Source organism: Dromiciops gliroides, chromosome 6 (assembly GCF_019393635.1).
Source record: "Dromiciops gliroides isolate mDroGli1 chromosome 6, mDroGli1.pri, whole genome shotgun sequence".
NCBI classification, from domain to species: domain Eukaryota; kingdom Metazoa; phylum Chordata; class Mammalia; order Microbiotheria; family Microbiotheriidae; genus Dromiciops; species Dromiciops gliroides.
In genome coordinates, this window is record NC_057866.1 from 188,759,802 (window position 1) to 188,785,878 (window position 26,077).

General features: G+C 37.7%; 1 protein-coding gene across 8 annotated transcripts in view; it reads right to left on the bottom strand.

Moving 5' to 3' along the window:
* Nucleotides 1-10,528: 10,528 nt before the first annotated feature.
* Nucleotides 10,529-26,077, bottom strand: part of NEK1 (NIMA related kinase 1) — a 151,356-nt gene continuing 135,807 nt past the window's right edge. For all 8 annotated transcript variants that reach the window (XM_043971787.1, XM_043971791.1, XM_043971792.1 and 5 more), the window contains one exon: nt 10,529-11,868. In XM_043971787.1, coding sequence (XP_043827722.1) covers nt 11,855-11,868 — 14 coding nt within the window. In that variant the 3' untranslated portion in view covers nt 10,529-11,854. The remainder of the gene's footprint in view (nt 11,869-26,077) is intronic.

The window sequence follows — 26,077 nt, forward strand, 5'->3', positions numbered from 1 at the left end:
ATCCGGGGCCATCTCCAGTCATCCTGAAAATATGTCTTGTCACTGGACCCAGATGGCTCTGGAGGAGGGAGTGAGGCTGGTAACTGCACTGCCCTCCCTCACTTCAATCCAATTAACTGCAAGTCAAGACATTGCCCTGATGTCAAGGTCCTCTTTGAGGTTCTCTTTGAGAATGAAGGATAAATAACAACTATAGTCTTCAGGAATCCAGTCACCTCTCCACCATGGTGAAGTAGCTGGGGAGAAAGGACTTCAGTGAATCAAATCTAGACATAAGTGCCTTGCAGGCTGGTTGGAATTAAATTAAGGGGAATTCTGGTTAACCCAGTGACCCAACCATGATTCTAGAATGCTGCCCCTGTACTGACAAAGGTGATAAATCAATAACAGAATAAAGCACAAATGTTTGAATATGACCAATATAGGATTTCATTCATTCATTCATTATTTTCTTGGCTATACTTATTGTTACAAGGGTTTTATATTTCTTTTTAAAATTGGGAGGAAGAAAATAAATGCTACACAACTGAAAAAATAAGTTAAAAAACACCTTTAAAAAGGAATTTTAAAAAAAGTAATTAAATTAAGAGCCAGAGATTCTGAGTTGGGATGAGATGGGTTCAAGACCTGACATTGATACATATGGGCTCTGTGACCCTGGGTAAGTCACAGCCTCTCTGCATCAGAAGTAATTCTTTAAGTTGTGGAACAGTTATGATCTGTATCAGTGGAGGGGGTTTCCCTATATAATGGAATCACACACAAACAAAAGACAAACAAAAAAGTTTAGCTTTAGATTTTCACATATTATGTTTGCTAAAAGCAAAGAACATCAGATTTATAACTGACCAAAAGAAATGTTTTGCAAGAACACTATGCCTTTGTTTTATTTATATTACTATGTTAAGTTTAAAATATACCATTTTCCTTGGAATATTACTATATTATTTGAATATTACTGTATTATTTGCCTACAGCTCTATTTATGAAAGGTAGTTAACATTTCTAAAACCTTGTATTGGAGTGTGCCAATGGTATAATAATTATGGTCCATTTGATGAAATCAAAATAAGGGGGGCAGCTAGGTGGTGCAGTAGATAGAGCACCGGCCCTGGATTCAGGAGGACCTGAGTTCAAACCTGGCCTCAGACCCTTGACACGTACTAGCTGTGTGACCTTGGGCAAGTCACTTAACCCCAGTTGCCTCACTAAGAAAGAAAGAAAGAAAGAAAGAAAGAAAGAAAGAAAGAAAGAAAGAAAGAAAGAAAGAAAGAAAGAGACTTTAACAAAGGTGAAAAGGCTTTAAGCACACACCCATACAGGGCCCATTTCTAACAAGTACCGTAGCCAATGCTTGACCTGATATGGGAGACTTCTTGGGCAACATGGTAGCTACATTGGCAGATGCAGTACTGTAGCCGAATGTTTTTATTAACAGTTATTCCTTGTTATAAGGGAGGAGTGTACCTGTAGGAGGTTTAAAATTTTTTGGGGGGGGGGGTTGTTTTTCCTTGGAAGAAATGACTCTGATGTTATGATAAAAGGAATAAAAAATCTCAAAAGGCAATAAAATGTATTTTTAGAAAGATATTCTCAATTGCAGAATATGGATTTTTAAAAGCCCCAATCTTTTCTGCTAGCATAATTCATTCTCAGGTGGGATGAAAAATGCCTGTTTCTAAGTCTGGAATAAGAATAGGGAAAGAAAACAAGAAGTTTCAGGTTGTGCACTGCTTTAGTCAGAGCTCTGTATCAGAAGTACTAGTAGGATGTGAATTATTGAGAAATTGTCACAATACACTGCCAAAAATATGCTCGATTTGTACCAATCTACTGTGAATATGGTCTAATTTTCTTTTCTTTTTTTTGCTCTTAGAAAAGGCAGTCAGTTCTATCAGTATCTGTTTCATCTGTAAGATTGGAAAAAATAACACATGGAGTGGTTACTTGATGTAACTGTTGTAAAGACTAAATGAGATGGATTTGCTTTGCCTACTTTTAATTTCAAGGATTACCCTTATTCTTTACCTTTTTATCTTTATGTATTACCTGCTCCCATTAGAATGTAAGCTTCTTCAGGGCAGGGACTATCATTCTTTTTGCTTCTATTTGTATTCCAGCTTGTTGACTTGACCTCACAACCCTAACTTTATCTTTGAGATGCTCATTTCAACTTTCTAAAACAGACAAAAGGGGGGGAGGGGTCCCATCAAAATCTTCACTGGAGCGGGGGGGGGGGGGGGGCAGCTAGGTGGTACAGTAGATAAAACACCAGCCCTAGATTCAGGAGGACTTGAGTTCAAATCTGGACTCAAGACACTTGACACTTACTCTGTGACCCCGGGCAAGTCACTTAACCCTCACTGCCCCCCCCCCAAATCTCCACTGTGGCAAGGTTAATTGGAATTTGGATATCCTAGCATTTCTCCCTTGATTCAATAGAAACCAGTTCTTAAAGTTGTCAGAGTGAAAAAACTTTAAGTAGTGAATTATGATGGAACTGTACATGGTATGTACTGTCACTTACTAGCTATGTGACCCTAGATAAGTCACACAACCTCTCTCTCTGGGCTCCAGTGTCCTCATATGTAAAACAAAAGAGTTGAATTAGTTGACTCCTAGGGTCCCTTCCATCTCTAAATTGTGCTTCTATTATGATTCTTTCAAGTGGCATTTCAACTCCAACCCTAAGTGCCTCCTAGGGCTTCTCTCTCTGTTTCTCTATACAAACCTACTTACACACATGTTTATGTGCATCTATATCTATTTATCTATCCATCCATCCATCTATCATCTATCATTCATTCATCCATCATCTATCCATCTATCACTTATCTATTTATCTATCATCTATCTATCCAATCTTTATATATAGCATGGAAGTGGCAGAGTCGGCATTTGAATTCAGGTTCTCTGACGCAAGTTCAGTACTTTTTACTGTACTCTATACTAACTAAGCAGCTAAGTGGTATAATGGATATATTTCATTATATTCACATATAATTTTCTTAGCCATTTCCAAAATGTTGGACACTCCCTTTGTTTTTAGTTCTGTCCTACGACAAAAATTGCTACTATGGATATTTTTGACCATATGGTTCTATTCCTCAGGAGGACCTGGGTTCAAATCCAAGTTCAGACACTTACTAATTGTGTGACTAGTTGTGTAGCAAAGTTACTTAACCTCTCAATCTCAGTTTCTTCATCTGTAAAATGAGAATAATAATGATAGAGTCTATCTCTTAGGATTGATGTGAAGATTAAATGAGATAACTTATGTAAAACAATTTGTAAACCTTAAAGCATTATATAAATAGTACTGTTTTTGTTGTTTTTATTCTGCCTCTCAATTCAAACAACTGCCCAAAGAGTCACTGTTCCAGTCACCCCCTGGTTACGTAGTTAGGTATATGGTTGTTAGGCTTGTTCACTTGACTGTTTTACTTAGTCTGGTAATCCTTGTGACCCTAGTCCTTTGGAATTTGGAGAAAATCTTAAAAGACCATGAGATGAACTGAGGCTGCTGGGTGATAGTCAAAGATTCCCAGCTGCCTTGCTTTTCCCTTCCCCTCTGCAGAGCCAAGAAGGCAGTATGCTTGACTCCTAATCAGTTTTGGCAACTAAGGAATGAATTCCTTTTAGGAAAGTCTTTGAAAGCTACAAAATTATTTCAGGGAGGGGAGTGGGGTTGAGAAGAAACCCTTATTATAGATAAAATAAATTTTTCTTGAATTTCTTCTTTAAATTTGCAGCAGGAGTGGTGGCTAGGAGGGAAGTACTTTAGAAGGGGAAAATTATGTAAGTAAATATGTTCACTTCACACCTGCAATTTATTTCCAATCTAACTTTTCTTATTCATTTCTTCTCTCTAGAGCAGAGGTTCCTAACTTTGTGTGAATGTCACTAACCCCTTTTGTAACCTTGTGAAGCCTATGGACCCCTTCTTAGAGTAATGTTTTTTGAGTACATACAATAGAATACTTAGGATTACAAAGGAAACCAATCATATAGAAATATAACTGTCAAAATGTCAAAGAAAAAGGTATACAAACTCCAGGTTAAAAATCCCTGTTTTAGAGTTTCCTCATATGGATTGCATCTATGCTATATAGCTTATGGCTCTATGTAAAAATAATAAGTTTTCATTTATACACAGCTTTTGATCTAGAGTAAAGGAAGTCATTAAAGAAATATTATGATTAAAAGATGATGGGTTGGCTACATGGCAAGAGAGAAGGGTTACTAATGGATAACTCATGTGCTCCACTTATATCTTTGTATATTAGAAAAAAATGGAAGGTGCCCAGTATGGTGGGTTACTTAGGAGAGGACATGGGTAAGAGTAGCATAGGATGGGAAGGCATGAATACATTAATGCTTAGCAGAGCTGGAGGGAATGTCCACATTGACACAGATGGACTTTGAGTATAATTCATAAAGCTCTTATGTCAATCGTAAATTCTGTGAGGATTATAAATATATGGCTGGAAGGGACTTTAGGGTGAAACTAGGCTATCTGGTCTAACCTCCACATTTTACAAATAAGGAAACTGGGCCTTGACTTGCCCAAGGATCCATAAGTAGTGATAAAGGTTGGATTTATTTCAATTTTTATTTATTTTATTTTTAATTTATGGAATAAAACAAGCATTTCCATAACATGGTATAATAAAAAAGATGATTGCACATCTATTATGTACAACTTGCTATTCCTTTTAAATTTATAATAGAGTTATCATATACATTTCTTTTTTCCCCTTCTCTTCCCCTCCCTCAAGAGATGGCTACCATTAGACTCAAATATGTATAAGTACATAGATATGTATGTGTGCATGTGAAACCATTCAAATTGAACTTAAATTCAGGTTCTCTGAATCCTAACCCTAACACTCTTCCCTCTGCACCAATGCTCCTATCTCCAAGTGGTAAACTGAGACAAACTTGAACCACCCAAAGTTCAGTTTCCCATTTGCTGCCTAGAACTTGGAACTGTATTTTTTTTTTGGGGGGGGGGACACAATGAAGGTTAAGTGACTTGGCCAGGGTCACACAGCTAGTAAGTGTCAAGTATCTTTGGTGGGATTTGAACACTCAGGTCCTCCTGAATCCAAGGCCCATGCTTTATTCACTGTGCCACCTAGCTGCCCCGGAAGTGTATTTCTTAAGTAATAATAACACTTAATTAGCATTTACTTTTTGAGTAATGTTGACTCAAAGGTTTTTTCAAAGGAAGTTTTGACTAAATTTTGTTAGATGATGTATTATGTTGTTACTAGTTGCACAGAATTTTTTAAGGTCACATTGCATTTTTAAAAAATGAGAGGATATGAACACAATAATTGAATATGGTTACATGATGCAAAGATGTGATGGGAAAACTGCTCTTGGTTTCTTTTAAAGAAAGCTTGGAACAGAAAAAGTGCTATAAAACCAGATACAGGCAAATGTTCCAATTTTCAGAAAAGGGAACATGAGTTCAGCAAAATAGAAGAGGGTGAGTTCAGTTTTGATTCTTGGCAAAATGCTAAAATGAGTTATTAAAACAGATGGCTTGTGAGCACTTTGAAAGGAAAATGGTTGTTACTGGGAGCCAGCATGGGTTCACTAGGAATAATTCACACTGCCAACTTCTTTTTTTTTTTTTAACAGGGTTTATTAGATCAGAGGAATACATAGACATAGTCTGCCTAAATTTCAGCCAGATATTTGCTGATCTTTCATAATAGTTGCCCTTGTGGAAAAGTGAAGGGATAGATAGTTTAGTTATGTGGATTTTGAACTGGTTGAACTGGATACAAATAATGCATAATCATAATGTTCAAGGTCAGCATGAAGAGCATTTTTTAGTGGTATGTCTTTTTTTTTTTTTTTTTTTTTGCGAGGGGCAATGGGGGTTAAGTGACTTGCCCAGGGTCACACAGCTAGTAAGTGTTAAGTGTTTGAGGCCGGATTTGAACTCAGGTACTTCTGAATCCAGGGCCGGTGCTCTATCCACTGTGACACCTAGCTGCCCCTAGTGGTATGTCTTAATGTTTGTTCATTGGCTCTTCAACATTTTAATGTCAGTTAAGAGGCATATATCAAACATCTACCATGTGCTAGGAACTGTGCTAAGTACTGCTAGCTTTTTTTTTTTTTTTTTAGTGAGGCAATTGGGGTTAAGTGACTTGCCCAGGGTCACACAGCTAGTAAGTGTTAAGTGTCTGAGGCCAGATTTGAACTCAGGTACTCCTGACTCCAGGGCCGGTGCTCTATCCACTGCGCCACCTAGCTGCCCCGTAAGTGCTGCTAGCTTACAGGAAAAGAAAAAAAATAGATGGCATGTTTACTAGATTTGTAAATAACATGGAGCTGGAGGAATAGTAAACACATTGGACAACAACATCAGGATCCCCAAAGAGCTCATTTAAGGCATTCTTTTTTTTGGGGGGGGCAATGGGGGTTAAATGACTTGCCCAGGGTCATACAGCTAGTAAGTGTCAAGCGTCTGAGGTCGGATTTGAACTCAGGTACTCCTGAATCCAGGGCCGGTGCTTTATCCACTGTGCCACCTAGTTGCCCCTAAGGCATTCTTAATATACCATCTAATGGTGGGCTAAAAGTAAGAGAAAGAACCTTCAGAATAATGTATATAGGTTCAAAAAAAATCAACAGTTTAAGTAAAGAATGGGGAGAAAGTGGTTAGGGAGCAGTTCATGTGGAAAAGCTTGGGGGTCCTACTTGATCATAATTACAATGAATAGTCACTGCTAAATGTGACTGCTAAAAAATGGTATGCTATAATGGCTACTTGTAGTTATATTGCATTTTTACAGAGTTCTTTTCTGGAAACAATCCTTTATGATTAGTAATGCAAATACTCAGGTTCCCAATTTCTAGATGAACAAACATGGCCAAGGTCACACAGCTACAGCCAGATAGCTGTTAGCTGTTGGAATGGGGATTTGAACCTAGTTCTTCTGACTCTAAGTGCCGTACCCTTTCCATGAAGACAACAGTCCCCATCAAGGAGACTTGGAGGACAAGATCTCCATGTCTGAATATTTGAAGGGCTGCCATCTAGAAGCAGTAGACATTATATAGCTTCAGAGGACATAACTAGGTCCAAGTATAAGAAACTCCTGACAGGACTGTTCAACTAAAGAATATCCGACTTTTTGGATTTCCCATCCCTCATGCATTCAAACTAGACTGGATGACCAGTTGTCAAAGATCTTATGGAGAACACATGCATTAGGCTGGGATGGAGTTAATGACCTTTGAGGGTCTTCTCATATCTAATACTTTAAGGAAGGGGGCAGCTGGGTGGCACAGTGGGTAAAACACCAGCCCTTTATTCAGGAGGACCTGAGTTCAAATCCAGCCTCAGACACTTGACACTTGCTAGCTGTGTGACCCTAGGCAAGTCACTTAACCCTCATTGCCCCCCCACCAAAAGACTCTAAGGAATATATATGATTATTGTATTCAGAAGTGCATAAAAAAGAGAGTGTATATCAATTCAGCAATGTTATCTAATCTAGTTACAAAGCAAACGTTGGCACAAAAAGACAGCTACATGTCCTAATGTATTTCTTGGTCATAAACTAATTGTTTTTTCATACTCAGATTGTTCACAGAATGTAAGAATTTGATGCTCTTGTGGGGCCAAAGTTTTTTATTTTTACACTCTCCACCTAAGAAATTTAATTAATAGTTTATTTTTACTCTGAATCCATCATTACAAGTCAACTGAAAAAGTATGGCTCATCTGGATTTTTTTTTCCTTTTGGTTTATAAGAATTTTAACTTTGGCACAAGTTTGGAAAGAGTCCAGTATGACAGTGTTATATACAAATTAATTGGAACAAGACATGATCTGTGAAAATTTGTAAGTATGAAGAATTCTCTTGGGATCCCAACCTTGATAGAGATGAGCTGGAGAAATCCAGTTTGTTTGCATAATGGACTGCCTCCAGTAATACATATATTCCCAGCATTATAAGAACACTGCTTTTATTAAAGAGTAGCAAAGGTTCTATTTGTGTTAATCTAACTGGTTAGGCTCTTAATAAGGGGAATGGATAGATGAATAACTGGAAAAGACTAAGTTTTTATAGCTCTTTAAAACTGGAATCAAAGGGTTTAATGCTACCTTTTTCATGGCTTCATTTTTTAAAAAATTGCCATATTTTGAATATTGGTACTTTATATTACTAGATCACATTTAATTCATTGTCTCTCCCCCCAAAACATCACTTGTTTTCAGAAATTTTCTTCTGTCATTATTAGAATTGACAACTTTCATGTAAAAGGAAAATGTACCTTTCTTTACCTTGCAATAGTCTGATGGGAGTATGGAGGAAAAACACCAATTTGGTTTTTGTTCTATGTCAGTAGTACTGTATATTACTTATGCAATTTTGAATACTTTAAAAGCATTTAAATAAGACATAAAAAGGTAAAATCATGCTTATCGTGATCAATTGGCATTTATTAAGCACCTGTGTGCCAGGTAGTGACGCATACATTCATCCGTATGAAAATTTACTTAACTACTACTATGTAAAACCCATGAATTTGAATGGAACTGGGTTAACGTTAACTTTCTCTTTTCAAAACAAGATTGTAGAAGCTATGTTGAAAGTCGTATGTAAATTATCTTTAAACATTTTAGAACCAGCTATTTACATTAGCTATTTTGGAGGAAAGGGGCTCCTGCTGTTATTCTGGCCACATAAGAGAACTACATCTATTTAAGCAGATCATCAATTCTTTTAAACTTTAAATCTTGGAGAATAGCCTGGGTTGTTTGTCCTGTCTTTCATTCCAGAAGAGGACCATGACATCGGGGTGATGTCATGACTTGGAGTGAATTAGATTTAAGTGAGGGGAGGGCTGTGTAAGGTCACCAACCTCTTTCCTCCAGAGCCATCTGTGTCCAGTGGCAAGAGGTATTATCAGGATGACTGGAGATGGCCCTGGATGTTTGAGGTAACTGGGGTTAAGCGAGTTGCCCAAGCTCACAGAGCAAGTAAGTGTCTGAGGTGAGATATGAACTCAGATCTTCCTGACTTCAGGGCCAGTGCTCTATCCACTGCACCACCTAGCTGCTTCAGCCTGGGTTAATGTATCAGAGATAATACCTTAAGCCATTTTTTTCTAACTCTAGAGTCAGTAAGACAGTCAGATATAGAAAATAAACTATATGGGGTGGGGGGTGGGAAGGGAGGGAGGAAGAGAAGTTGGAACACAGAGTTTTAAAAAAATCGATGTCAAAATTGGCTTTTACAAGATCCAAGACATTTCCAAAGAACTCATAATGGAAAATGTTCTCCACATCAGAAAAAAGAACTGTGGATTCTGAATGCAGATTGAACCATACTGTTTCTCCCTCTCCCCGACATAAATATTTAATTATTTTCCAGTTACATTTAGAGATCATCTTCAACATTTGTTTTTATAAGATTTCTAGTTTCAAATTTTTCTCCAACCCTCCCCTCCCACTCCCTCCCCAAGACAGCAAGTAATCTGATATAGGTTATATGTGTACAATCACATTAAACATGTTTCTGCATTAGTCATGTTAATGAGAGAAGAATCAGAGCAAAAAGGAAAAACCTCAAAAGAAAAACAACAAAACCAATAGAAATATGAACCATACTGTTTCCAAAAAAACCCCCGAAAAACAAAAAGAAAAAACAAAAAACAAAATAAACCATAAATTCAGATATAGTAAATAGTAAGACAGATATAGTAAATAAACTACAAATTCAAATCAATAAAATATTAAATACTTAAAAGCACTCAAATTCAACCTTTGTGAGCCTCAGTTTCCTCATCTATAAAATGAGATGGTTGGATTTTGATGACTTCTGAAGGTCCCTTTTGGTTGTAAGTATATAAATTTATGAACTTGTAATTAAAAAGGGGTGGTGGTGCATGTTAAAATTCAGGCATCTCACCAATATGATTCATTCCTTCCTCCAATTAACCTGTTGGTAAGGGTTTTAAGAGGTGGCAAGGCATAGTTGGTAAGAGTTGTTCTCAAAACTGGGAAGCATCTACTATGTGCTGTGCTAAGTACTTTACAAATACTCTCATTTTATCCTCACACAAAAACCTGGTGGGTGGGTACCATTATGATGCTCATTTTACAGTTGAAGAAACTGAGGTCGATGGCAGTTAAGTGACTTACCCAGGGTCACATGGCTGTTTAAGTGTTGGAGGTGGGATTTGAACTCAGGTTTTCCTGACTCCAGACCCAACGTTTCATCCACTGAGGCACTTGGCTACCTGAAATCATAAAATCCTCCACAGCTTTTGGGATTTTTAAAGAATTGAAATAAATAGTTCGATTGAAATATATATAACTCATTATAAAAAAATCTAATTAGCTGATGTAAAAAAGATTAGTATGTATAAAAAGAGAATGTGTATCAATTCAGCAATCTTATAGATAAGGCATAGAAAGTGTTAATAGCTCTTTGAATTGTGTATTTATAGAGTGAATAGTGTCAATAAAGAGAAGACAAATAGCATCAGATCATTCAGGTAAGAAAAAATTTAATAGTAACTTCACAAAAGTAAACAAATATACAAAAATCAAGTATTTATTTTTGAATGTTAAAAATAATATACATAATAACTTCAACGGAATGCTGCTGTCAAGACTATTTTTATTTTTAACTCTGAGATTTTTGCCAATCAGGCTGCCTTTGCTCAAAGGTTTACATCCTCTATCTGGATGTCAAATATTTCCTATCTAATTCTTGGCCCTGTTGCAGGTAGAGATTGTACTGTGCAGCTATCACCTCAAAGGAAAAAAAACTACTTGACTTTGTGAAACCTGGATCTTCTTGTAATGAAAATAGAGGAAACCATCAAATGATCTTTTCCCACTGAGATGCTGATTGCAAGAAATGATTATGCTGAAGTAAAAATGGGGATTGGAGAAGTTTCTTTTTATTAATTCATTGTCCTTGTAGCAACTGTGGATGAGAGATGAAAACCAGGGAGATGCTGCTTTTAAGCTCCATGTTGGGTCAATGTTACAAAAGCAGGCAAATTTTCAAGTACTTCTGTGGGTTCTGGTCCAAATATAAAATAACTGGAAGAAACTATTATACTTTCTGAACATCAAGGAATAAAATTTTCCATCTATCCTTTGCAAATCAAACCTTTCAATGATCTCTAGAACAGTGCCTCAATCTGTATCTATTAAGTTGGTTTGGGTGATACTGTTGGAAAAACATACATTTTTGGTTACAGTATAGAGTAGGATACAGACCGCATCCTCAAAATTGTTAAGTATTCAAACAGGAATCTTAACAAGATTATTTAATTTAGTATATTTAGCTCATTAAAAAAACCAACAAACACCAGAAACTGCCTTTTAGCATTTGTCTAGGAAAAAAATATGTCTAAGTACTTGAATATAATGTGACAGGCGAGTTTTTCACAATATGGGTCATTCTTTTTCAGCCATACCACAACAGCTGATGCTACCTTATTTCATGATAAATATTCTTTAAAACCATTAAGTCCATTCCTGGTCGAGGGTCGTTGTTAAGTTTTGGATGGTGTGACATGAAGTGTGTATGTGTCTCCTTATAGACACACACACACACACACACACTCAACAGAAACTAACTTTTTAACTCAAGGAACAAAGAAAAAACACAAAGCACTAATATTTTAATTTTAAAATGGTATGTTTTCTTGGCTCCTTCATGCAATCAGCATGCCCATCTTAATAGCGATGTTCTTGTTCTATAGTGTCTTTGCTACATTTCTGACTGAATCCTGTTATTCTGCTGGGCAGAATTCCAATGATTTCCCATAGCAGAAGGCAAGAGAATATCCTGAGTCAAGTTTATTCATCATTATCTGTAGGAGGAAGGAAAAATAGAAATTAACAACTGGAAATATGGGTATTCAGGTGAATGACTGATTCTTTAACTTTAAACAACACTGGTTTGCCCAAATCCAGAATTCATGATTGTCATATTTTATTATGATGTGACATGTAATATCAAGGTAGTATTCTATTCAAAACTATACAGCAAGCACATACCAGCCAGTTCTGCAGTACCACATCTGAATCTCGATTGGATTATTTCTGTAACACCTTAAATTTACTTCTCTTTAACCTACTCTTAAATAACAAATTTCTCACCATATTTAAATCCTTTTTTCACTAGTAAGTCTAAAAAATTTTCTTACCTAACAACTAAAATCCATAAACTGCTTTTTTTTTTTTTTAAAGTGAGGCAATTGGGGTTAAGTGACTTGGCCAGGGTCACACAGCTAGTAAGTCTCAAGTGTCTGAGGAATGCCCGAGTTCAAATTCGGCCTCAGACACTTGAGACTTACTAGATGTGTGACCCTGGCCAAGTCACTTAACCCCCACTGCCCCACCAAAAAAAAAAAGAAAGAAAGAAAAAAGGTCATTCAGATTTAGAAAATAAACTATAAATTCAGATATAGTAAATAAACCCTTTTTAATATAACAACTTTCTTAAATTATAATGGTTTAACATTTTAAGAGCTGATTTTCTAAAAACAATTTAGGAGAGAATTTTAATGAGTGTTTTTATAACATCAAATACATCACATTCATAAAAGAATCACAATAGAAAAGAACATAGCAATGTGTCTTATCTGTATTAGATTTTTCTAGCTGCGCTTATTAACCTATGTCAGCTTATCTATGCAAAGACAAGTGTGGATGGATTTGAGACTAGGTTTCTAACTTTTCAGTAACTGCTCACCTGAATCAGTGGCACTCAAGCCCTCAGCGGCAGTTTGCCTAGAATATTGCTATTATCCTCTATTACTCAGAAAGCTTGAATCACACTGATATTAACTAACCATTCTAGGAGCTTAGCTACATCCTAAAATGATGCCCTATTCCGGCCCACACCTCTTCTACTTTATAATGATGCAAGAGTTGAGGTTAATTCACCAGACTGGACAATGGTTTTTCAGACAGGCTAACAACAGCAAATGTGCCACAGTACCTTTCTCAGCACTGCATATTTGACAGCATTAAGGGCTGAGCTTCTAATCTTTTGACTTCTGCCTTCAGTTTCTGATTCTTCTGTAACAGCTCATCATAGCTGTTTCCTATTGCTACCCTGCCCCTGCACTGGCTCTTGATTCTAGCAAGGAAAAACCGTTTTACTTTCGTATCTAAGTAAATAACTGTCAATACTTTTCCAGCAAATGGTTAGGCAGTGGAGGAGAGATGAACCACTCAAGTAAGTGGATATGACAGATGCTATAGCTGACTTACTGGATGGAAATTTGAAATTTTGTTTAACAACAGTCTTTTAGGGGGCAGCTAGGTGGCACAGTGGGGAAAGCACTGGCCCTGGATTCAGGAGGACCTGAGTTCAAATCCAGCCTCAGACACTTGACACTTACTAGCTGTGTGACCCAGGGCAAGTCACTTACCCCTCACTGCCCCGCAAAAAACGAAACCAAAACAAAAAACCACACAACACAGTGTTTTAAAATTGAACTATGTATGTGGCACTGTACTAAGTGCTTCCATGGCTACAAAAAAGAGTTGACAGGATTCCTTCTTCCCTTTAAGGAATTTACAGTTTGGCCAAGGAGATAAAAAAGATATAAGAAATAAATAGAAAATAATCTTCAGTATTTATACTTCAACACATCTGAGAGCTCACTGATGTGGGTATTCCTTCTGTGGCAATAGACTGTAGTCCATTCACACCTCCTCATCTGGGGTTTTATCAGTAGACAGAGATCCTTGATGAAGAAGCTCCTTCTATGAAAGAAGGTCAGCACCTTTTTTTTTAGCTGCTAAAGATAGTTGCTTAGAGCGCTGAGGGACCTGGCTAGTATGTGTCACAAATGCCACTTGAATATAGGTCTTCTTGGCCCTGAGGTCAGTTCTCTATTCATTATACCAAATTGTGATTCTTGTCAAGTTTCCCTTATCAATCCTCTACAAAGGATCTACTGGGCACTTTAGTCTCCGCCCCCACCTCCCACCATGGTCTTCTTACATTCCATAGGTACAATTATCATTCATTCAACAAATGTTTATTGAGCATCAAATCTGAACAAGGCACTGTGGTTAAACAATAGTAATAAAGAAACAGAAATTAAACAATCCCTGCCCTCAAAACATTTATATTCTACTGGGGAAAACAACATAAACACAGAAAAGTACAAAAAATATTCAAACTAATTTCTGAGAGAAATTATCAGCCGAGGCAATTAGTAGTAGAAGGCGGCACCACACAGTTAGCTGCAAGGGGTCTCAGCAGCCACTGAGCTCAATCCACACACAGAAAGAATCCCTGCTGTACCAAACCTGCCATGTGATTGTGCAGCCTCAGTCTGAGGACCTACCTTTTGTGTGTATTTGTGTGTGTGTGTTTTAATCAAACTGGTCGATGAGTTTCCTATGCATCTGCATTAGTTACTTAAAAAAAAAATCTCATCTTTCTTCCTCATTGGGATCAATTCCCTTTGTGTCTCCAGAATGTCATTCCTGATACACTCCCATTCATTCTAGGCTCATTTCTTCTATAGCATTTTAGTCCATGGGATCCTACCTTTATTTTCATGTTGAATTTTAAAAAATCTGCTTTCCCAAAATCTATGATGTATGTCAGACTACACCTGGATTTCCTTTACTTCTCTATCACATACTCCAGGAAAAGGAATGATCATTTCCTGTAATGTTCCCATTCTTTCCATCCTAACAACAGTTTTTTTCCTGTTAGTGTGAATAAGATTGGCCCTTCCACCTTTTGAAGTATGAAATTATCACTAAGGCAAGACAAGAGATTATTAACTTCTCTGCTTTTGGCAGAGAAAAAGACATCTTCAGAAGATGCCTGGATAACTGAAATCCTTCATCACCAATATATCACGCCTCTGTTCCAGACATACACATACACACAGACAACACATTCTCCTATTCCTATTTTTATTGTTATTATTTGCTTAAAGTCCTTCTGATGAGATGTGTAAGATCCTTGGCAAACAAATTCTTATTAACATTTTTGGGGTATACTCCATCACTGGTCAGGCATCTGCCACAACATCAAATGAGTGACATGTGAACTAAGAAAGAGTATCTTTTCAGACCTAGGGTACATGAAGAGAAGAGTCCAAGACAAGGGAAGTGACAGTTACAGGCACTATATTGTAGGAAGGGTACTGATAATGGAGAGCGCATCAACAAGAATGTATCCTGAATGGTGAAAGGCCTTGAGATTGAATTGTAAAAGGACTAGACCAAGGAATCAGAAAAGATTAGCCTGAAGATGGTTCAGAGTGCATCTTGTTAGCTGTCTTTAAATATTAGAATTCTGATAGTCAGAAGAAGGAATAGACTTGTTCTGCCTGGCCCCAGAGGGCAAAACTTTGGAAAAAGGGGTAGAAATTGAATGTTTATAACTGACATGAGGAAAAACTTCCTTGCAATTGGAGATAGCTTCTAGTGGAATGGGTTGGTGGGGGTTCCTCCTCCCTGCAGATCTTCATGCAGAAACTGGATGACTACTTGTCACTTATGTTATAGGGAGGTATTCATTTAAAGATGTTTGTCTGTGTTGCAGATGATGTCTGACATGAAGTCTATAAAAATGGTAGAGTTCTCTTATCGCTGGTTTGTAGATAAAATTACACATTGAATATGATGGGGTTTTCTCAGTGAGAATGCTACAGCAATTTATTAAAAATAAATAGGTGACGGGGCAGCTAGATGGCGCAGTGGATAGAGCACTGGCCTTGGATTCAGGAGGACCTGAGTTCAAATCCGACCTCAGACATTTAACCCCAATTGCCTCACCAAAAAAAAAAAAAAAAAAAAAGGTGAGGGGCAGCTAGGTGGCGCAGTGGGATAGAGCACCGGCCTTGGAGTCAGGAGTACCTCAGTTCAAATCCAGCCTTAGACACTTAACACTTACTAGCTGTGTGACCCTGGGCAAGTCACTTAACCCCAAATGCCTCACCCCCCCCCCCAAAAAAAATAGGTGTCTGAAAAAAGACCTCATTGGGATTATCAAGGATTATGAAGTCTTGGCCAAGAGACTTGGCTTTAGAAGCACAAGTTAGACAAGAAGTCCTGCGAGATCCCTTGGAATGTGAAAGATTCTGTGATTTTCTGAATGAAGATTACATATGTCTAAAATGTTTGAATTTAATGCAAAGATGGACATGGAAGAGGACAGCAAATAACATGACTGTTTAAAATGAAAGTGAAAATCAAGGAGCAAATTAAAAGAAAGGATAAAGAAGATGACAGTACATATAATTACAACAGTGTTAAACTGGTTATCTTAAAAACAAAAAACAAAAAACGACAAAAAGCAAGCAAAAATGTATTAAAGCAAATAACTAGCCTGACACAATTCTTTTCATGTAGTCGTCCTTGAGAGGCAGTCTGGGGCAGGGGAATTGGTAGGAGAGGGGGTGGGCAGAAGGGGAATAGCTGGGATAGGATTTTATTCTCATTAATGAAAACTGCAGACTTGGGACTCCTAAGACTCATGGCTAGCATATGGACAGGCCTCAAGAGTGGGCTCTTGTGATATGGATTGTTCTTTCATGAAGGATTTATGGAAATGCAGATTCAAGAACTATACAAAATAAGAAGGTATAGATGGGCTGAGGTCAGCCCTGCTGGAGGGAATGAACAAACTGACAAGTTAATGTTATATTAAGATATTAAAGTAAGTAATCACTGATAGTTATCACCTTAGAAGTGATAAAGAACTGTGATTACAGAAAATATATTAAAATATATTTTATAGCTAAATTAAGTTATATATATACACACATGCACATATATAATTATTTACATATGTATGTGTATATTATTTTATCACAATATTGTCTTCTTATTTACATTTGGTCTCTTTCCTTCCTTCATTCAATTCAATAACATTAGTAATTTACAAAGTGTGGAGCCCTGGGTGAAATCTGTACTCTATGTACATCAAGATCATGAGTAAGGTCCTAAATAGTAAAGATCCACCTCTTACTTGCCTAAAACACCAGACGTCCTTCCACGAGATTTTTAATGTAATTAAAAATTCAAACATCACAGGATTCTAGATTTACAGCTGGAAAGAGTTATCAAGTCTAACCCCCTCATAGATAAGGAACTGAAGCCTAAAGAAATGAAGGTTTACACTGAGAGTAGGAATTGTAGTTTCTCTCTGGAAACTTGTTCCCTGGGTCCCCAGCTGCCTTTCCCACGTCAAGATGCCTCCCCCTAGAGATCCCCTCTTTGGGAGGATTTGAGGGGACCACAAGGGTGGCAGGATCTGAAAGGGCCCAGCTATGGTCACTTCACTCCCTGCCTACCCCACTTTCCAAATTGTTTCATCTCCTCAGGGCTGTATCTACCCCTACCCTCCACCACCTTGTTTTCTAGGACTATTAGAATGTAAACTCCTTGAGAGTGGGGACTTTCTTGTATTTTATATCCCCTAACATTTGGTACAATGCCCTGCACATAGTAAGCCTTAAGTGCTTTGTATTTATCTAGTAAGTGGCAGAGCCAAGATTTGAAAAGAGGTCCTCTAACTCTAAATCTAGCACCTTTTCTTCCATATCATTGTTTCTGTTAAAAAAAAAAGGGAGGGTGGCAGTAAAATATATTCTTGGGTACCTTTTTTTTTTTTGCAGAGCAATGAGGGTTAAGTGACTTACCCAGGGTCACACAGCTAGTAAGTGTGTGGGTGGCTTTTTAAATATACTTTTCCTTTTATGTCAACTCCTAAGTCACTTTAATTATTCTCTTCATTTTATATTTATACTTAAGCCTAAGAATTAAGTGGTAAAATCATATGCAATTCATATTCTTAATATTCACTTCTTTGATTTGAATCTGGATTGCTATAATCTGAACAAAAATGCAAAAATCCTAAAGCCAACAAAGCAGTTACCTGCTTCAATTTCTTTTTGAGAACTAATCCCTATGAACTCTTAAAGATGTGAAAGTATTTATGAATATACATGTCTAAGACAGAAGCAAAGCAAACCGGTGCTTAAAATCACATTTATATTTAATCGGGAAGGCAGTGTTTTTTGATAGAATTAAGAACTGCATTTGGAGAGATCTGAATTCTTATGTAAATAGCTTATCATTAATATGGATGACAGGGAAAGGCAACATACAATGGCAAAAGCAAAATATAATTACAAAACCAGTAATAGGAAACCAGGGAAGTGGATTATAACAAAAGAACAGGCTAAAAATAGGGGAGTACAGAAAATGGGTATTTTGAAACTGCCACACCACTGTTCTGAGGGCTCTGTGGCCTACTATTATTCAGGAGCCAGTTGGTTAGTATCTGAATTATCCATGTCATTCTTTTTTCTTGCCTCCCTGAGCTGTTACCTCTACCACCAAATCTTTCAACATGGTTATTAATAAAAGATGATGAGATTCATATTAGCTCATTTGCTGCTTGTGAGTAATTCTAGTGGAGAGAAAGGAAAACTGTTTAAAATGTAATATTGGGAGAGAGAAGACTTCAATTACTTGTGTTAATCCATTGTGATAAAATAATGGAATTTGGCAGACACCCAGGGGGTCCCACCTGAATGATTGTACTGTTTGGGAAACTAGCTAGGGATGATCGGATATGGGCCACACCTGCCTAAGTGAAGTATGCTGCTGATGTCAGCAGGGGAACCACTCTCCACATCCAGTTTGAAGGACCTCCCTTTTGGGGGAGGGAAAGTAAAAGTAGAAAAAGGAACACTCGCTGAGGGTAGTGGCTCAGTGAGCTTCTGGGAGCAGACTACGAGGCTGTACAGCTGTTTCCTATTGAAACTACAGACCCCCAGGTAGTGAGTTAATAATGAATCCAGCTCTTTGAGTTAGCTGAGCTGGAAGCGAGTTTGGGGATTGTGTCAGTCTTTACTAGAGCCAGGGAGATTATCCATTTTCCTCTTTCCCTATTCCCTTGTCATTGGCTTAATTAATTTCGCCTTTGCTGTGTATTTGATTCCCATTAATAAAACCTGATTTGTTTGTGGAAAAGAGGCTGTTAATCTCCTTTCTCATTGGCCTGGGAGAAATAACTAAAAAAGGCAGTTCAGAGGGGAGGAAACTTTGGACCTAGAGGTCCCTCGTTATTTTCTGAACCCCAATATTACAGCGAGCCACCCAATTAACTCTCCCCATATTAAATTTGGCCCCTACACCACAGAAGATCCCATTTTAACATAGATAACAGGGAGTTGCTTTACTGAGTAACAAATGCTTCAACAAACACAAACATGTCCTATAGAAAAAACACACTTTGTTCACCTAATTACACTACTGCAGAAGACATCTGCTTAATCAAACATTTCTTAAGTGCCTACTATGCACTACTTGTTTGTGTTAGGCACTCAGGGATAAAGACAAATAAAACAGTCCCTGTCCTCACGGAAATTTTATTCTACTGGGACAAAACAACATATAAATAGATAAGTAAATATAAAATCAATACAAAGTGAAGTGTCTCCTTTAGATCTACTTTCTCACCAAACTAAGCCTTGTGGGTTGGGTCCCCAGAGTCAAGGGAATCTTTTGGTCTGAACTAAACTACAGGCATACTTTGGAGATAATACAGCTAGAAACATGACAAATTCAAAAAAAACTAAAAACTAAACTTTTTTTTCCAACCAAAAACTAAAATGGAAATCCTAAAAATAAAAAATGAGATTACCAAAATTGAAAACAAAACCCCACTAAATTAATAGGAATACACTGGAAACACTGGGATCAATGGAACTTTTGGTAACATATCCAATCACAGATATCTAAAATCAAGGCATGGGCAGCTAGGTAGTGCAGTGGATAGAGCACCAGTTCTGGAGTCAGGAGTACCTGAGTTCAAATCTGGCCTCAGACGCTTGACACTTACTAGCTGTGTGACCCCGGGCAAGTCACTTAACCCCAATTGCCTCACCAAAAAAACCCAAAAACCAAAATAAAATCAAGGCACATTTTATGCAATGAGGATAAACCAGAATCCTTTCCAATAATAAAAGTATAAAGCAAGGTTGTCCATTGTCCAAACTACTATTAGATATAGTTCTAGAAATGCCTAGCTATAGCAATACAACAAGAAAAAGAAACTGAGGGCATAAGAAGAGACAAAATTATTGCTTTCTGCAGACGGTATGATGGTACACTTCCAAAACTGAAGAGAATCAACTAAAATAAATTGAAACAATAATTTATTAAGGGTGAAAGAGATAAAATAAATAAAATTATAAGATTACCCAAATTAATTAATTTATTCATTGTCATATTAATCAATCTGAAAAGGATTGCTTTGCAGTTAGAAAAAACAACAATACTTATTTGGAGGAAGTAAAGCTCAATAATCTCAATTGTAATAATGGAAAACTGGGAAGGAAGAGGGTCTGACAGTAGCAGATCTCCAACTGTACTTCAAAACCATAATCATCAAAACAATTTGGTTAAAAAAGAGTGGTTGATCCATGCTCCAGATTAGATGCACAACAAAGCAAATGAACCTAGTAATCAAATGTTGATTAAATCCAAAGACATCCCAGCTATCAGTGTAAGAACTCACTATTTGACAAAAACTACTCATTTACAAGATATGTAAGGAATAGATTCAAATTTATAATAAAAGCCATTCCCCAACTGATATACTGGTCAAAAGATGAACGAGCAGTTTTCAAAGAAAGAAATCCAAGCCATATGAAAAAATAATACTCTAAATCACCAATAGAGAATACAAATTAAAGCTGCTCCAACGTTCTAGTTCACACTTAGTAAATTGGTTAAGTTGACATAAAAGGAAAATGATAAATGTTGGAGGGGTTGTGGGAAAATAGACACAATGATACACTTTGGGTGGACATATGAATTAGTATAGCCATTATTTGGGGGGGGGGGGGTTTCAAGGCAATTGAAGTTAAGTGACTTGCCCAGGGTCACACAGTTAGCAAGTGTCAAGTGTCTGAGGCCGGATTTGAACTCAGGTACTCCTGACTCCAGAGCTGATGCTCTATCCACTGCGCCACCTAGCTGCCCCCAGTATAGCCATTGTTTAAAGTAATTTAAAACTATACACAATAAGTTACTAAACTTGTAAATATCCTTTGACACAGTGATAGAACTAATCAAAGAGGGAAAGATGCTATATATACAAACATTTATAGACGTTCTCTTTGTAGTGGTAAAGAACTGGTGCCTAGCAACTGGGGAAATGGCTGAACAAATCACTTTATATGAATGGAATGGAATACTACTATGTTATAAGAAATGACGATAAAGACGGTTTCAGAGAGATCTGGAAAGACTTGAATAATGTGATGCAAAATGAAGTAAGCAGAACCAGAAGAATAATTTGTAAGAGTACTGAAACACTGCAAAGAAAAACAACTTCAAAAGACTTAAACTCTGATAAGTGCAATGACCAGCTATGTCTCCAAATGAATGATGATGACGAATAGTATCCATATCTTGACAGAGAGAGAAGAGATTAAGGTGCAGAAAGAGGCATACATTTTTGGATATGACCACTGGGTGGATTCATTTTGCTTCAGGATGCTTATTTGTTAACAAGGTGTTTTTTTTTTTTTTGTTTGTTTTGTTTTTTCCCTTTCTCTTGGTTTTTTAGTTGGGGGTGGCATGGGTGTTGGAAGTAGAGGGAAGCTAGCAATACTATTTCCACCCCGCCAAAAGGAGGTTACTGAACAATTTAAAAATAAATTCATAGAAAAAAACAGATGAAAGTTCAGAAAGAAGGGCAGACGAGAAATGTTTTCAGAATAACATTTGGAATTTATTATATACTTTTAGATAAAAGCAAGTGGTTTGAAAGATATTCAGTTTCATAATAAATCCTTTTTTTAGTTCTACTGTTAATATGAAAATGATATTTTTGCTATTTAAGTTCAGAATTTTAAAAATGAGTGTCATATGCACCAGTATGACATATTGAATTGCTTGATCTCATAGGGAGAGTTGAGGAGGGAGGGAGGAAGAAAAATTTAGAACACAGAATTAGCTCAGGGACCCTGATCTCATTGGAGTGGAAGAGATTTCATACCCAATTGGGAGGAGTAATCTATTTAACCCTGCAGGAAAGTAGGAGGGGAAGAGGATAAGGAAGGAAGGCTGAAAAAAGGGAGTGCAGAGCGAAGGGAGAGGATAGTCAGAAGTAAAACATTTTTGAGGAGGAATAGGTAGGTAAAAAGAAGATAGAGTAAATGTCATGGGAAAGGAGTGGGATGGAGGGAAATAGTTATGATGATTGATTATAATGGCAAAACGTATGGTACCTACTTTGTGGGGCTTTTATGAAGAAAATTCTCTGTCAAGCTTAAGGTACTATATACAGGTTATAATGAACAGGATATTATCAGAAAAACCTGGAAAGACCTACATGAACTGAAGCAGAGTGAAATGTACTATATACAAAATAACAGCAGAAGTGGGGGATGATCTGCTGGGAAGCATGTGGTTATTTTCAGCAAGGCAATGATCCAATATAACCCTGAAGGACTTATGAAGATTGCAGCCCTTCTGCAGAGAAAGAACTGATAGTATCTGAAAACAGATGGAAACACATTAAAAAAATTTTTTTTCTCTTCCTCTTTGACAATTTCTTAATCTGAAGTTTTGGGTTTTTTTTTACTGTTTTCTCTCACAACTAGCTAATATGGGAATTTTTCATGACTACTCATGTATAATTTATTTTCAATTCCTTGAGTTCTTGTGGGTGGGGGGTGAGAATGGAGGGGGGAAGAGAAATTGGAACACAAAGTTTTTTTAAAAATTGATGTTAAAATTTTGTTTTTACATGTATTTTGGAAAATAAAATTCTATTAAAAATGAGTCATAAAAATTTTACAAAAGCAAAGAAATAAAGGAGAATGACTTGGGGATCGATATATTATATTCACTATAATTTCTGACTGGGGGGGGGATTTTCTATTGAATGGACTTCAAAGGACAGGCTTCTGAGAAGGAGGTGGAGTCTGGCAGTGCCAGGGGAGCAGACAGTCTTCCACTTACCCTCTAAGACCATTCTAAGACCAAGGAAGAATTAGAAAAAGAAGATATAGCCAGTATTGGACAGCCAGAGAGGCAGCATCTTCAGAAGGGAGCCAGGTCTTAGTGAGAGAATAGAAAGGAATGTAAGCAAAAGAGGTCCAGAATGAAGGAGCGTTTGTTCACTATGGAAAGGAAATTTCAGGTGGGCAGGGCTGGACGAGGTTGGGTTTAGAAGGAGGAAGGGGAAGGAATGCAAGGAAGGCAATATGGATAGCTGTCTCCTAAATGGCTAGGAACAGGGGAAAAAAGGAGTAGCTGTGGGGGTACACTCCTATTTGATGGCTATTTATCAAGAAGTGGGAAAGAGTAAAGATAAAAGGAGTATTTTCCCTATAAATTCACCAGGAACCATTGTTTATGAATATCTAGCAACTGAATTTCACACAAGGAGATTAATAGTGCTCAAGAGCTTGTTGAAATTATTATGTCTTCATTTATGAACAGGAGCACATGAAGCCCTTCATTATAGAACTTTTTAAACACTGTCTTCCATGACACTAATAAACAAATAGTCTTCGCAGATGTCTCTTATTTATTTAATAGCTAATTTGATATTAATTATTAATAATCAGTCAAAAAGCATTTATTGGGGCAGCTAGGTGGCGCAGTGGACAGAGCACCGGCCCTGGAGTCAGGAGTACCTGAGTTCAAATCCCGCCTCAGACACTTAACACACACTTACTAGCTGTGTGACCCTGGGCAAGTCACTTAACCCCAATTGCCTCACTAAAAAACAAAAAACCAAAAAGCATTTATTAAGCAACTACTATATGCCAGGCCCTATGCTAAGTACTAGGCGAAGAAAGGCCAAAACAATGTCGCTGTCCAGGAGGACCTCACATTTCAGTGGAGGAGGCCACATGCAGACAATTGCACACACAAGATGTAGAGGGGTCAGCATGTGAAAAGGCAGAGTTGGGAGATTGTGTTGTATTCAGATAGAAAGAAGGCCAGAGTCTCTCAATAGCTGAATACCCATAAGGGAGTAAAGTATAAGAGAGAAAGGAAGGGCCAGGCTGTGAAGGGCTTTAGAAGTCAGAGTTTTAAATGGAATGCTGGTGGTAAAAGCCAATGGAGTACAGTGAATGGGTGGGGTAGGGGGTGACATGGGCAGATCTGTGCTGTAAGAAAAACACTTTGGCAGCTCAGCGGGGAGTACAGTGGGGAGGAGAGAGCAGGCTCTAACCTGCGGGAAGAGCCAGCAAAGGTGACTGTGGAATACTCAGACAGACTGAAGGAGAATTAGGAGCGAGCTCTGTCATAAAATCCAGAGAAGAGAGTATCTATGAGAAATGAATGTCAAAGGCTGCAGAAAGGTCAAGGAGGATGACCTGGCAAAGAAGAGATTATTGGTAACTTGGGATAGAGCAGTTTCAGTTGAATGATTGTGGTCACAAGCCAGACTGCAGATGGTTCAGAAGAGATTGAGAAGAGATCAAGTGGAAGTATTGATTATAGATGGCTTTCTCAATAAGTTTAGCAACCAAAGGAAGGACAGGTATTAAGCAACAGCTAGCAGAGAAGGATGAATTGAGAGGTTGGGTTGTTTTTTTTTTGAGGCAATTGGGGTTAAGTGACTTGCTCAGGGTCACACAGCTAGTAAGTGTCAAATGTCTGAGGCTGGATTTGAACTCAGGTACTCCTGACTCCAGGGCCGGTGCTCTATCCAATGCGCCACCTAGCTGCCCCTCTTTTGGTCTTTTTTAAAGGACAGGGAGACATGGGCATGTTTGCAGCCAGCAGGCAAGCAGCTAGAAGATAGGGAGACACTGAAGATTAGTGAGAATGAGGATGGCAGAAGGGGCAATCTTCTGGAGAAGATGGGATTGAATGAGATCAAGGGTGCAAGAAGAAGGTTTTGTCTTGGCAAGGAAAGGGGTGACCTCCTCACATGAGTCAGGGGTGAAGGAAAAGATGGTGGAAGACATCTGAATGATGTGAGGAGTATGAGAGAGAAAAGAACAGAGAGCTCTTAGTGAATATATATATATTTTGTGACTGTGTGTGTGAAATATAAGGCAAAGAAGGGGCAGCTAGGTGGCACAGTGGATAGAGCACTGGCCTTGGAGTCAGGAGGACCTGAGTTCAAATCTGGCCTCAGACACTTAACACTTAGTAGCTGTGTGACCCTGGTCAAGTCACTTAACCCCAACTGCCTCACCAAAAAAAAAGAAAAGAAATATAAGGCAAAGTCTTCTAGTTGAGAACAGTGACATGGAAGAGTTGAAGAAATAATAAACAAAAATCAGTAAACACATTAGAGTATACAATTTAAAAAATTATACATATGAAACTATAAACTTATTATGTACAGTTTAGAAAAATCTTTTTAGAATATATATATATATATATATAATACAGTGACAAATGATCCTATTTATTTCTGCATCTCCTAAACTTAAAAAAAAAATTTTCTGGATTTTGTTGCTCTTATAGTAATCACAGGATACTAATGTTTTTTTTTATCTCTTTATGAATTGTTTTGTGTAAATGTTAATCTATTTTCTCTATTCTGTCATCTTAGGCTGCAATACTGTCTCCTTACATTCATATAGCAGAATTGCTATTGTCCCTCTTTGTGGACAAAGGTTGTTCTTATTCTTTTGCTATTACAAACAAAGCAGTGGAGAATGCCAATGGGGAAATGGCCTCCCTGAAGGAGGCCGCAGAAACACACAACTGCAAGCTATGCCATACTACTATTGAAGCCGCACTGTGATGTACCCTCAGTACTGGTGTTAAAGGTGTGGTGGGAGAAACTTCTCTTGATGGTATAGTTAAGAAAGGCAAGAGGATAGAGGATAGTCATGGTAAGAGTGACTCATCTGTTAAACCCAGGAGAGGGAGAGGGAATAGTCTCAATGAGTCAGCTGGGCACACATCAGGGGCTAGAAGCTGCCCGAGTCTATGAGTGGGCACAGGGTAAGAGAAATAAATACGTGTGCAAGAGATATGGAGAGGCTGTGAAGAGAGAGAGTCATCTGGATGGCCCAGAAGAGGTAAGATTGCTGT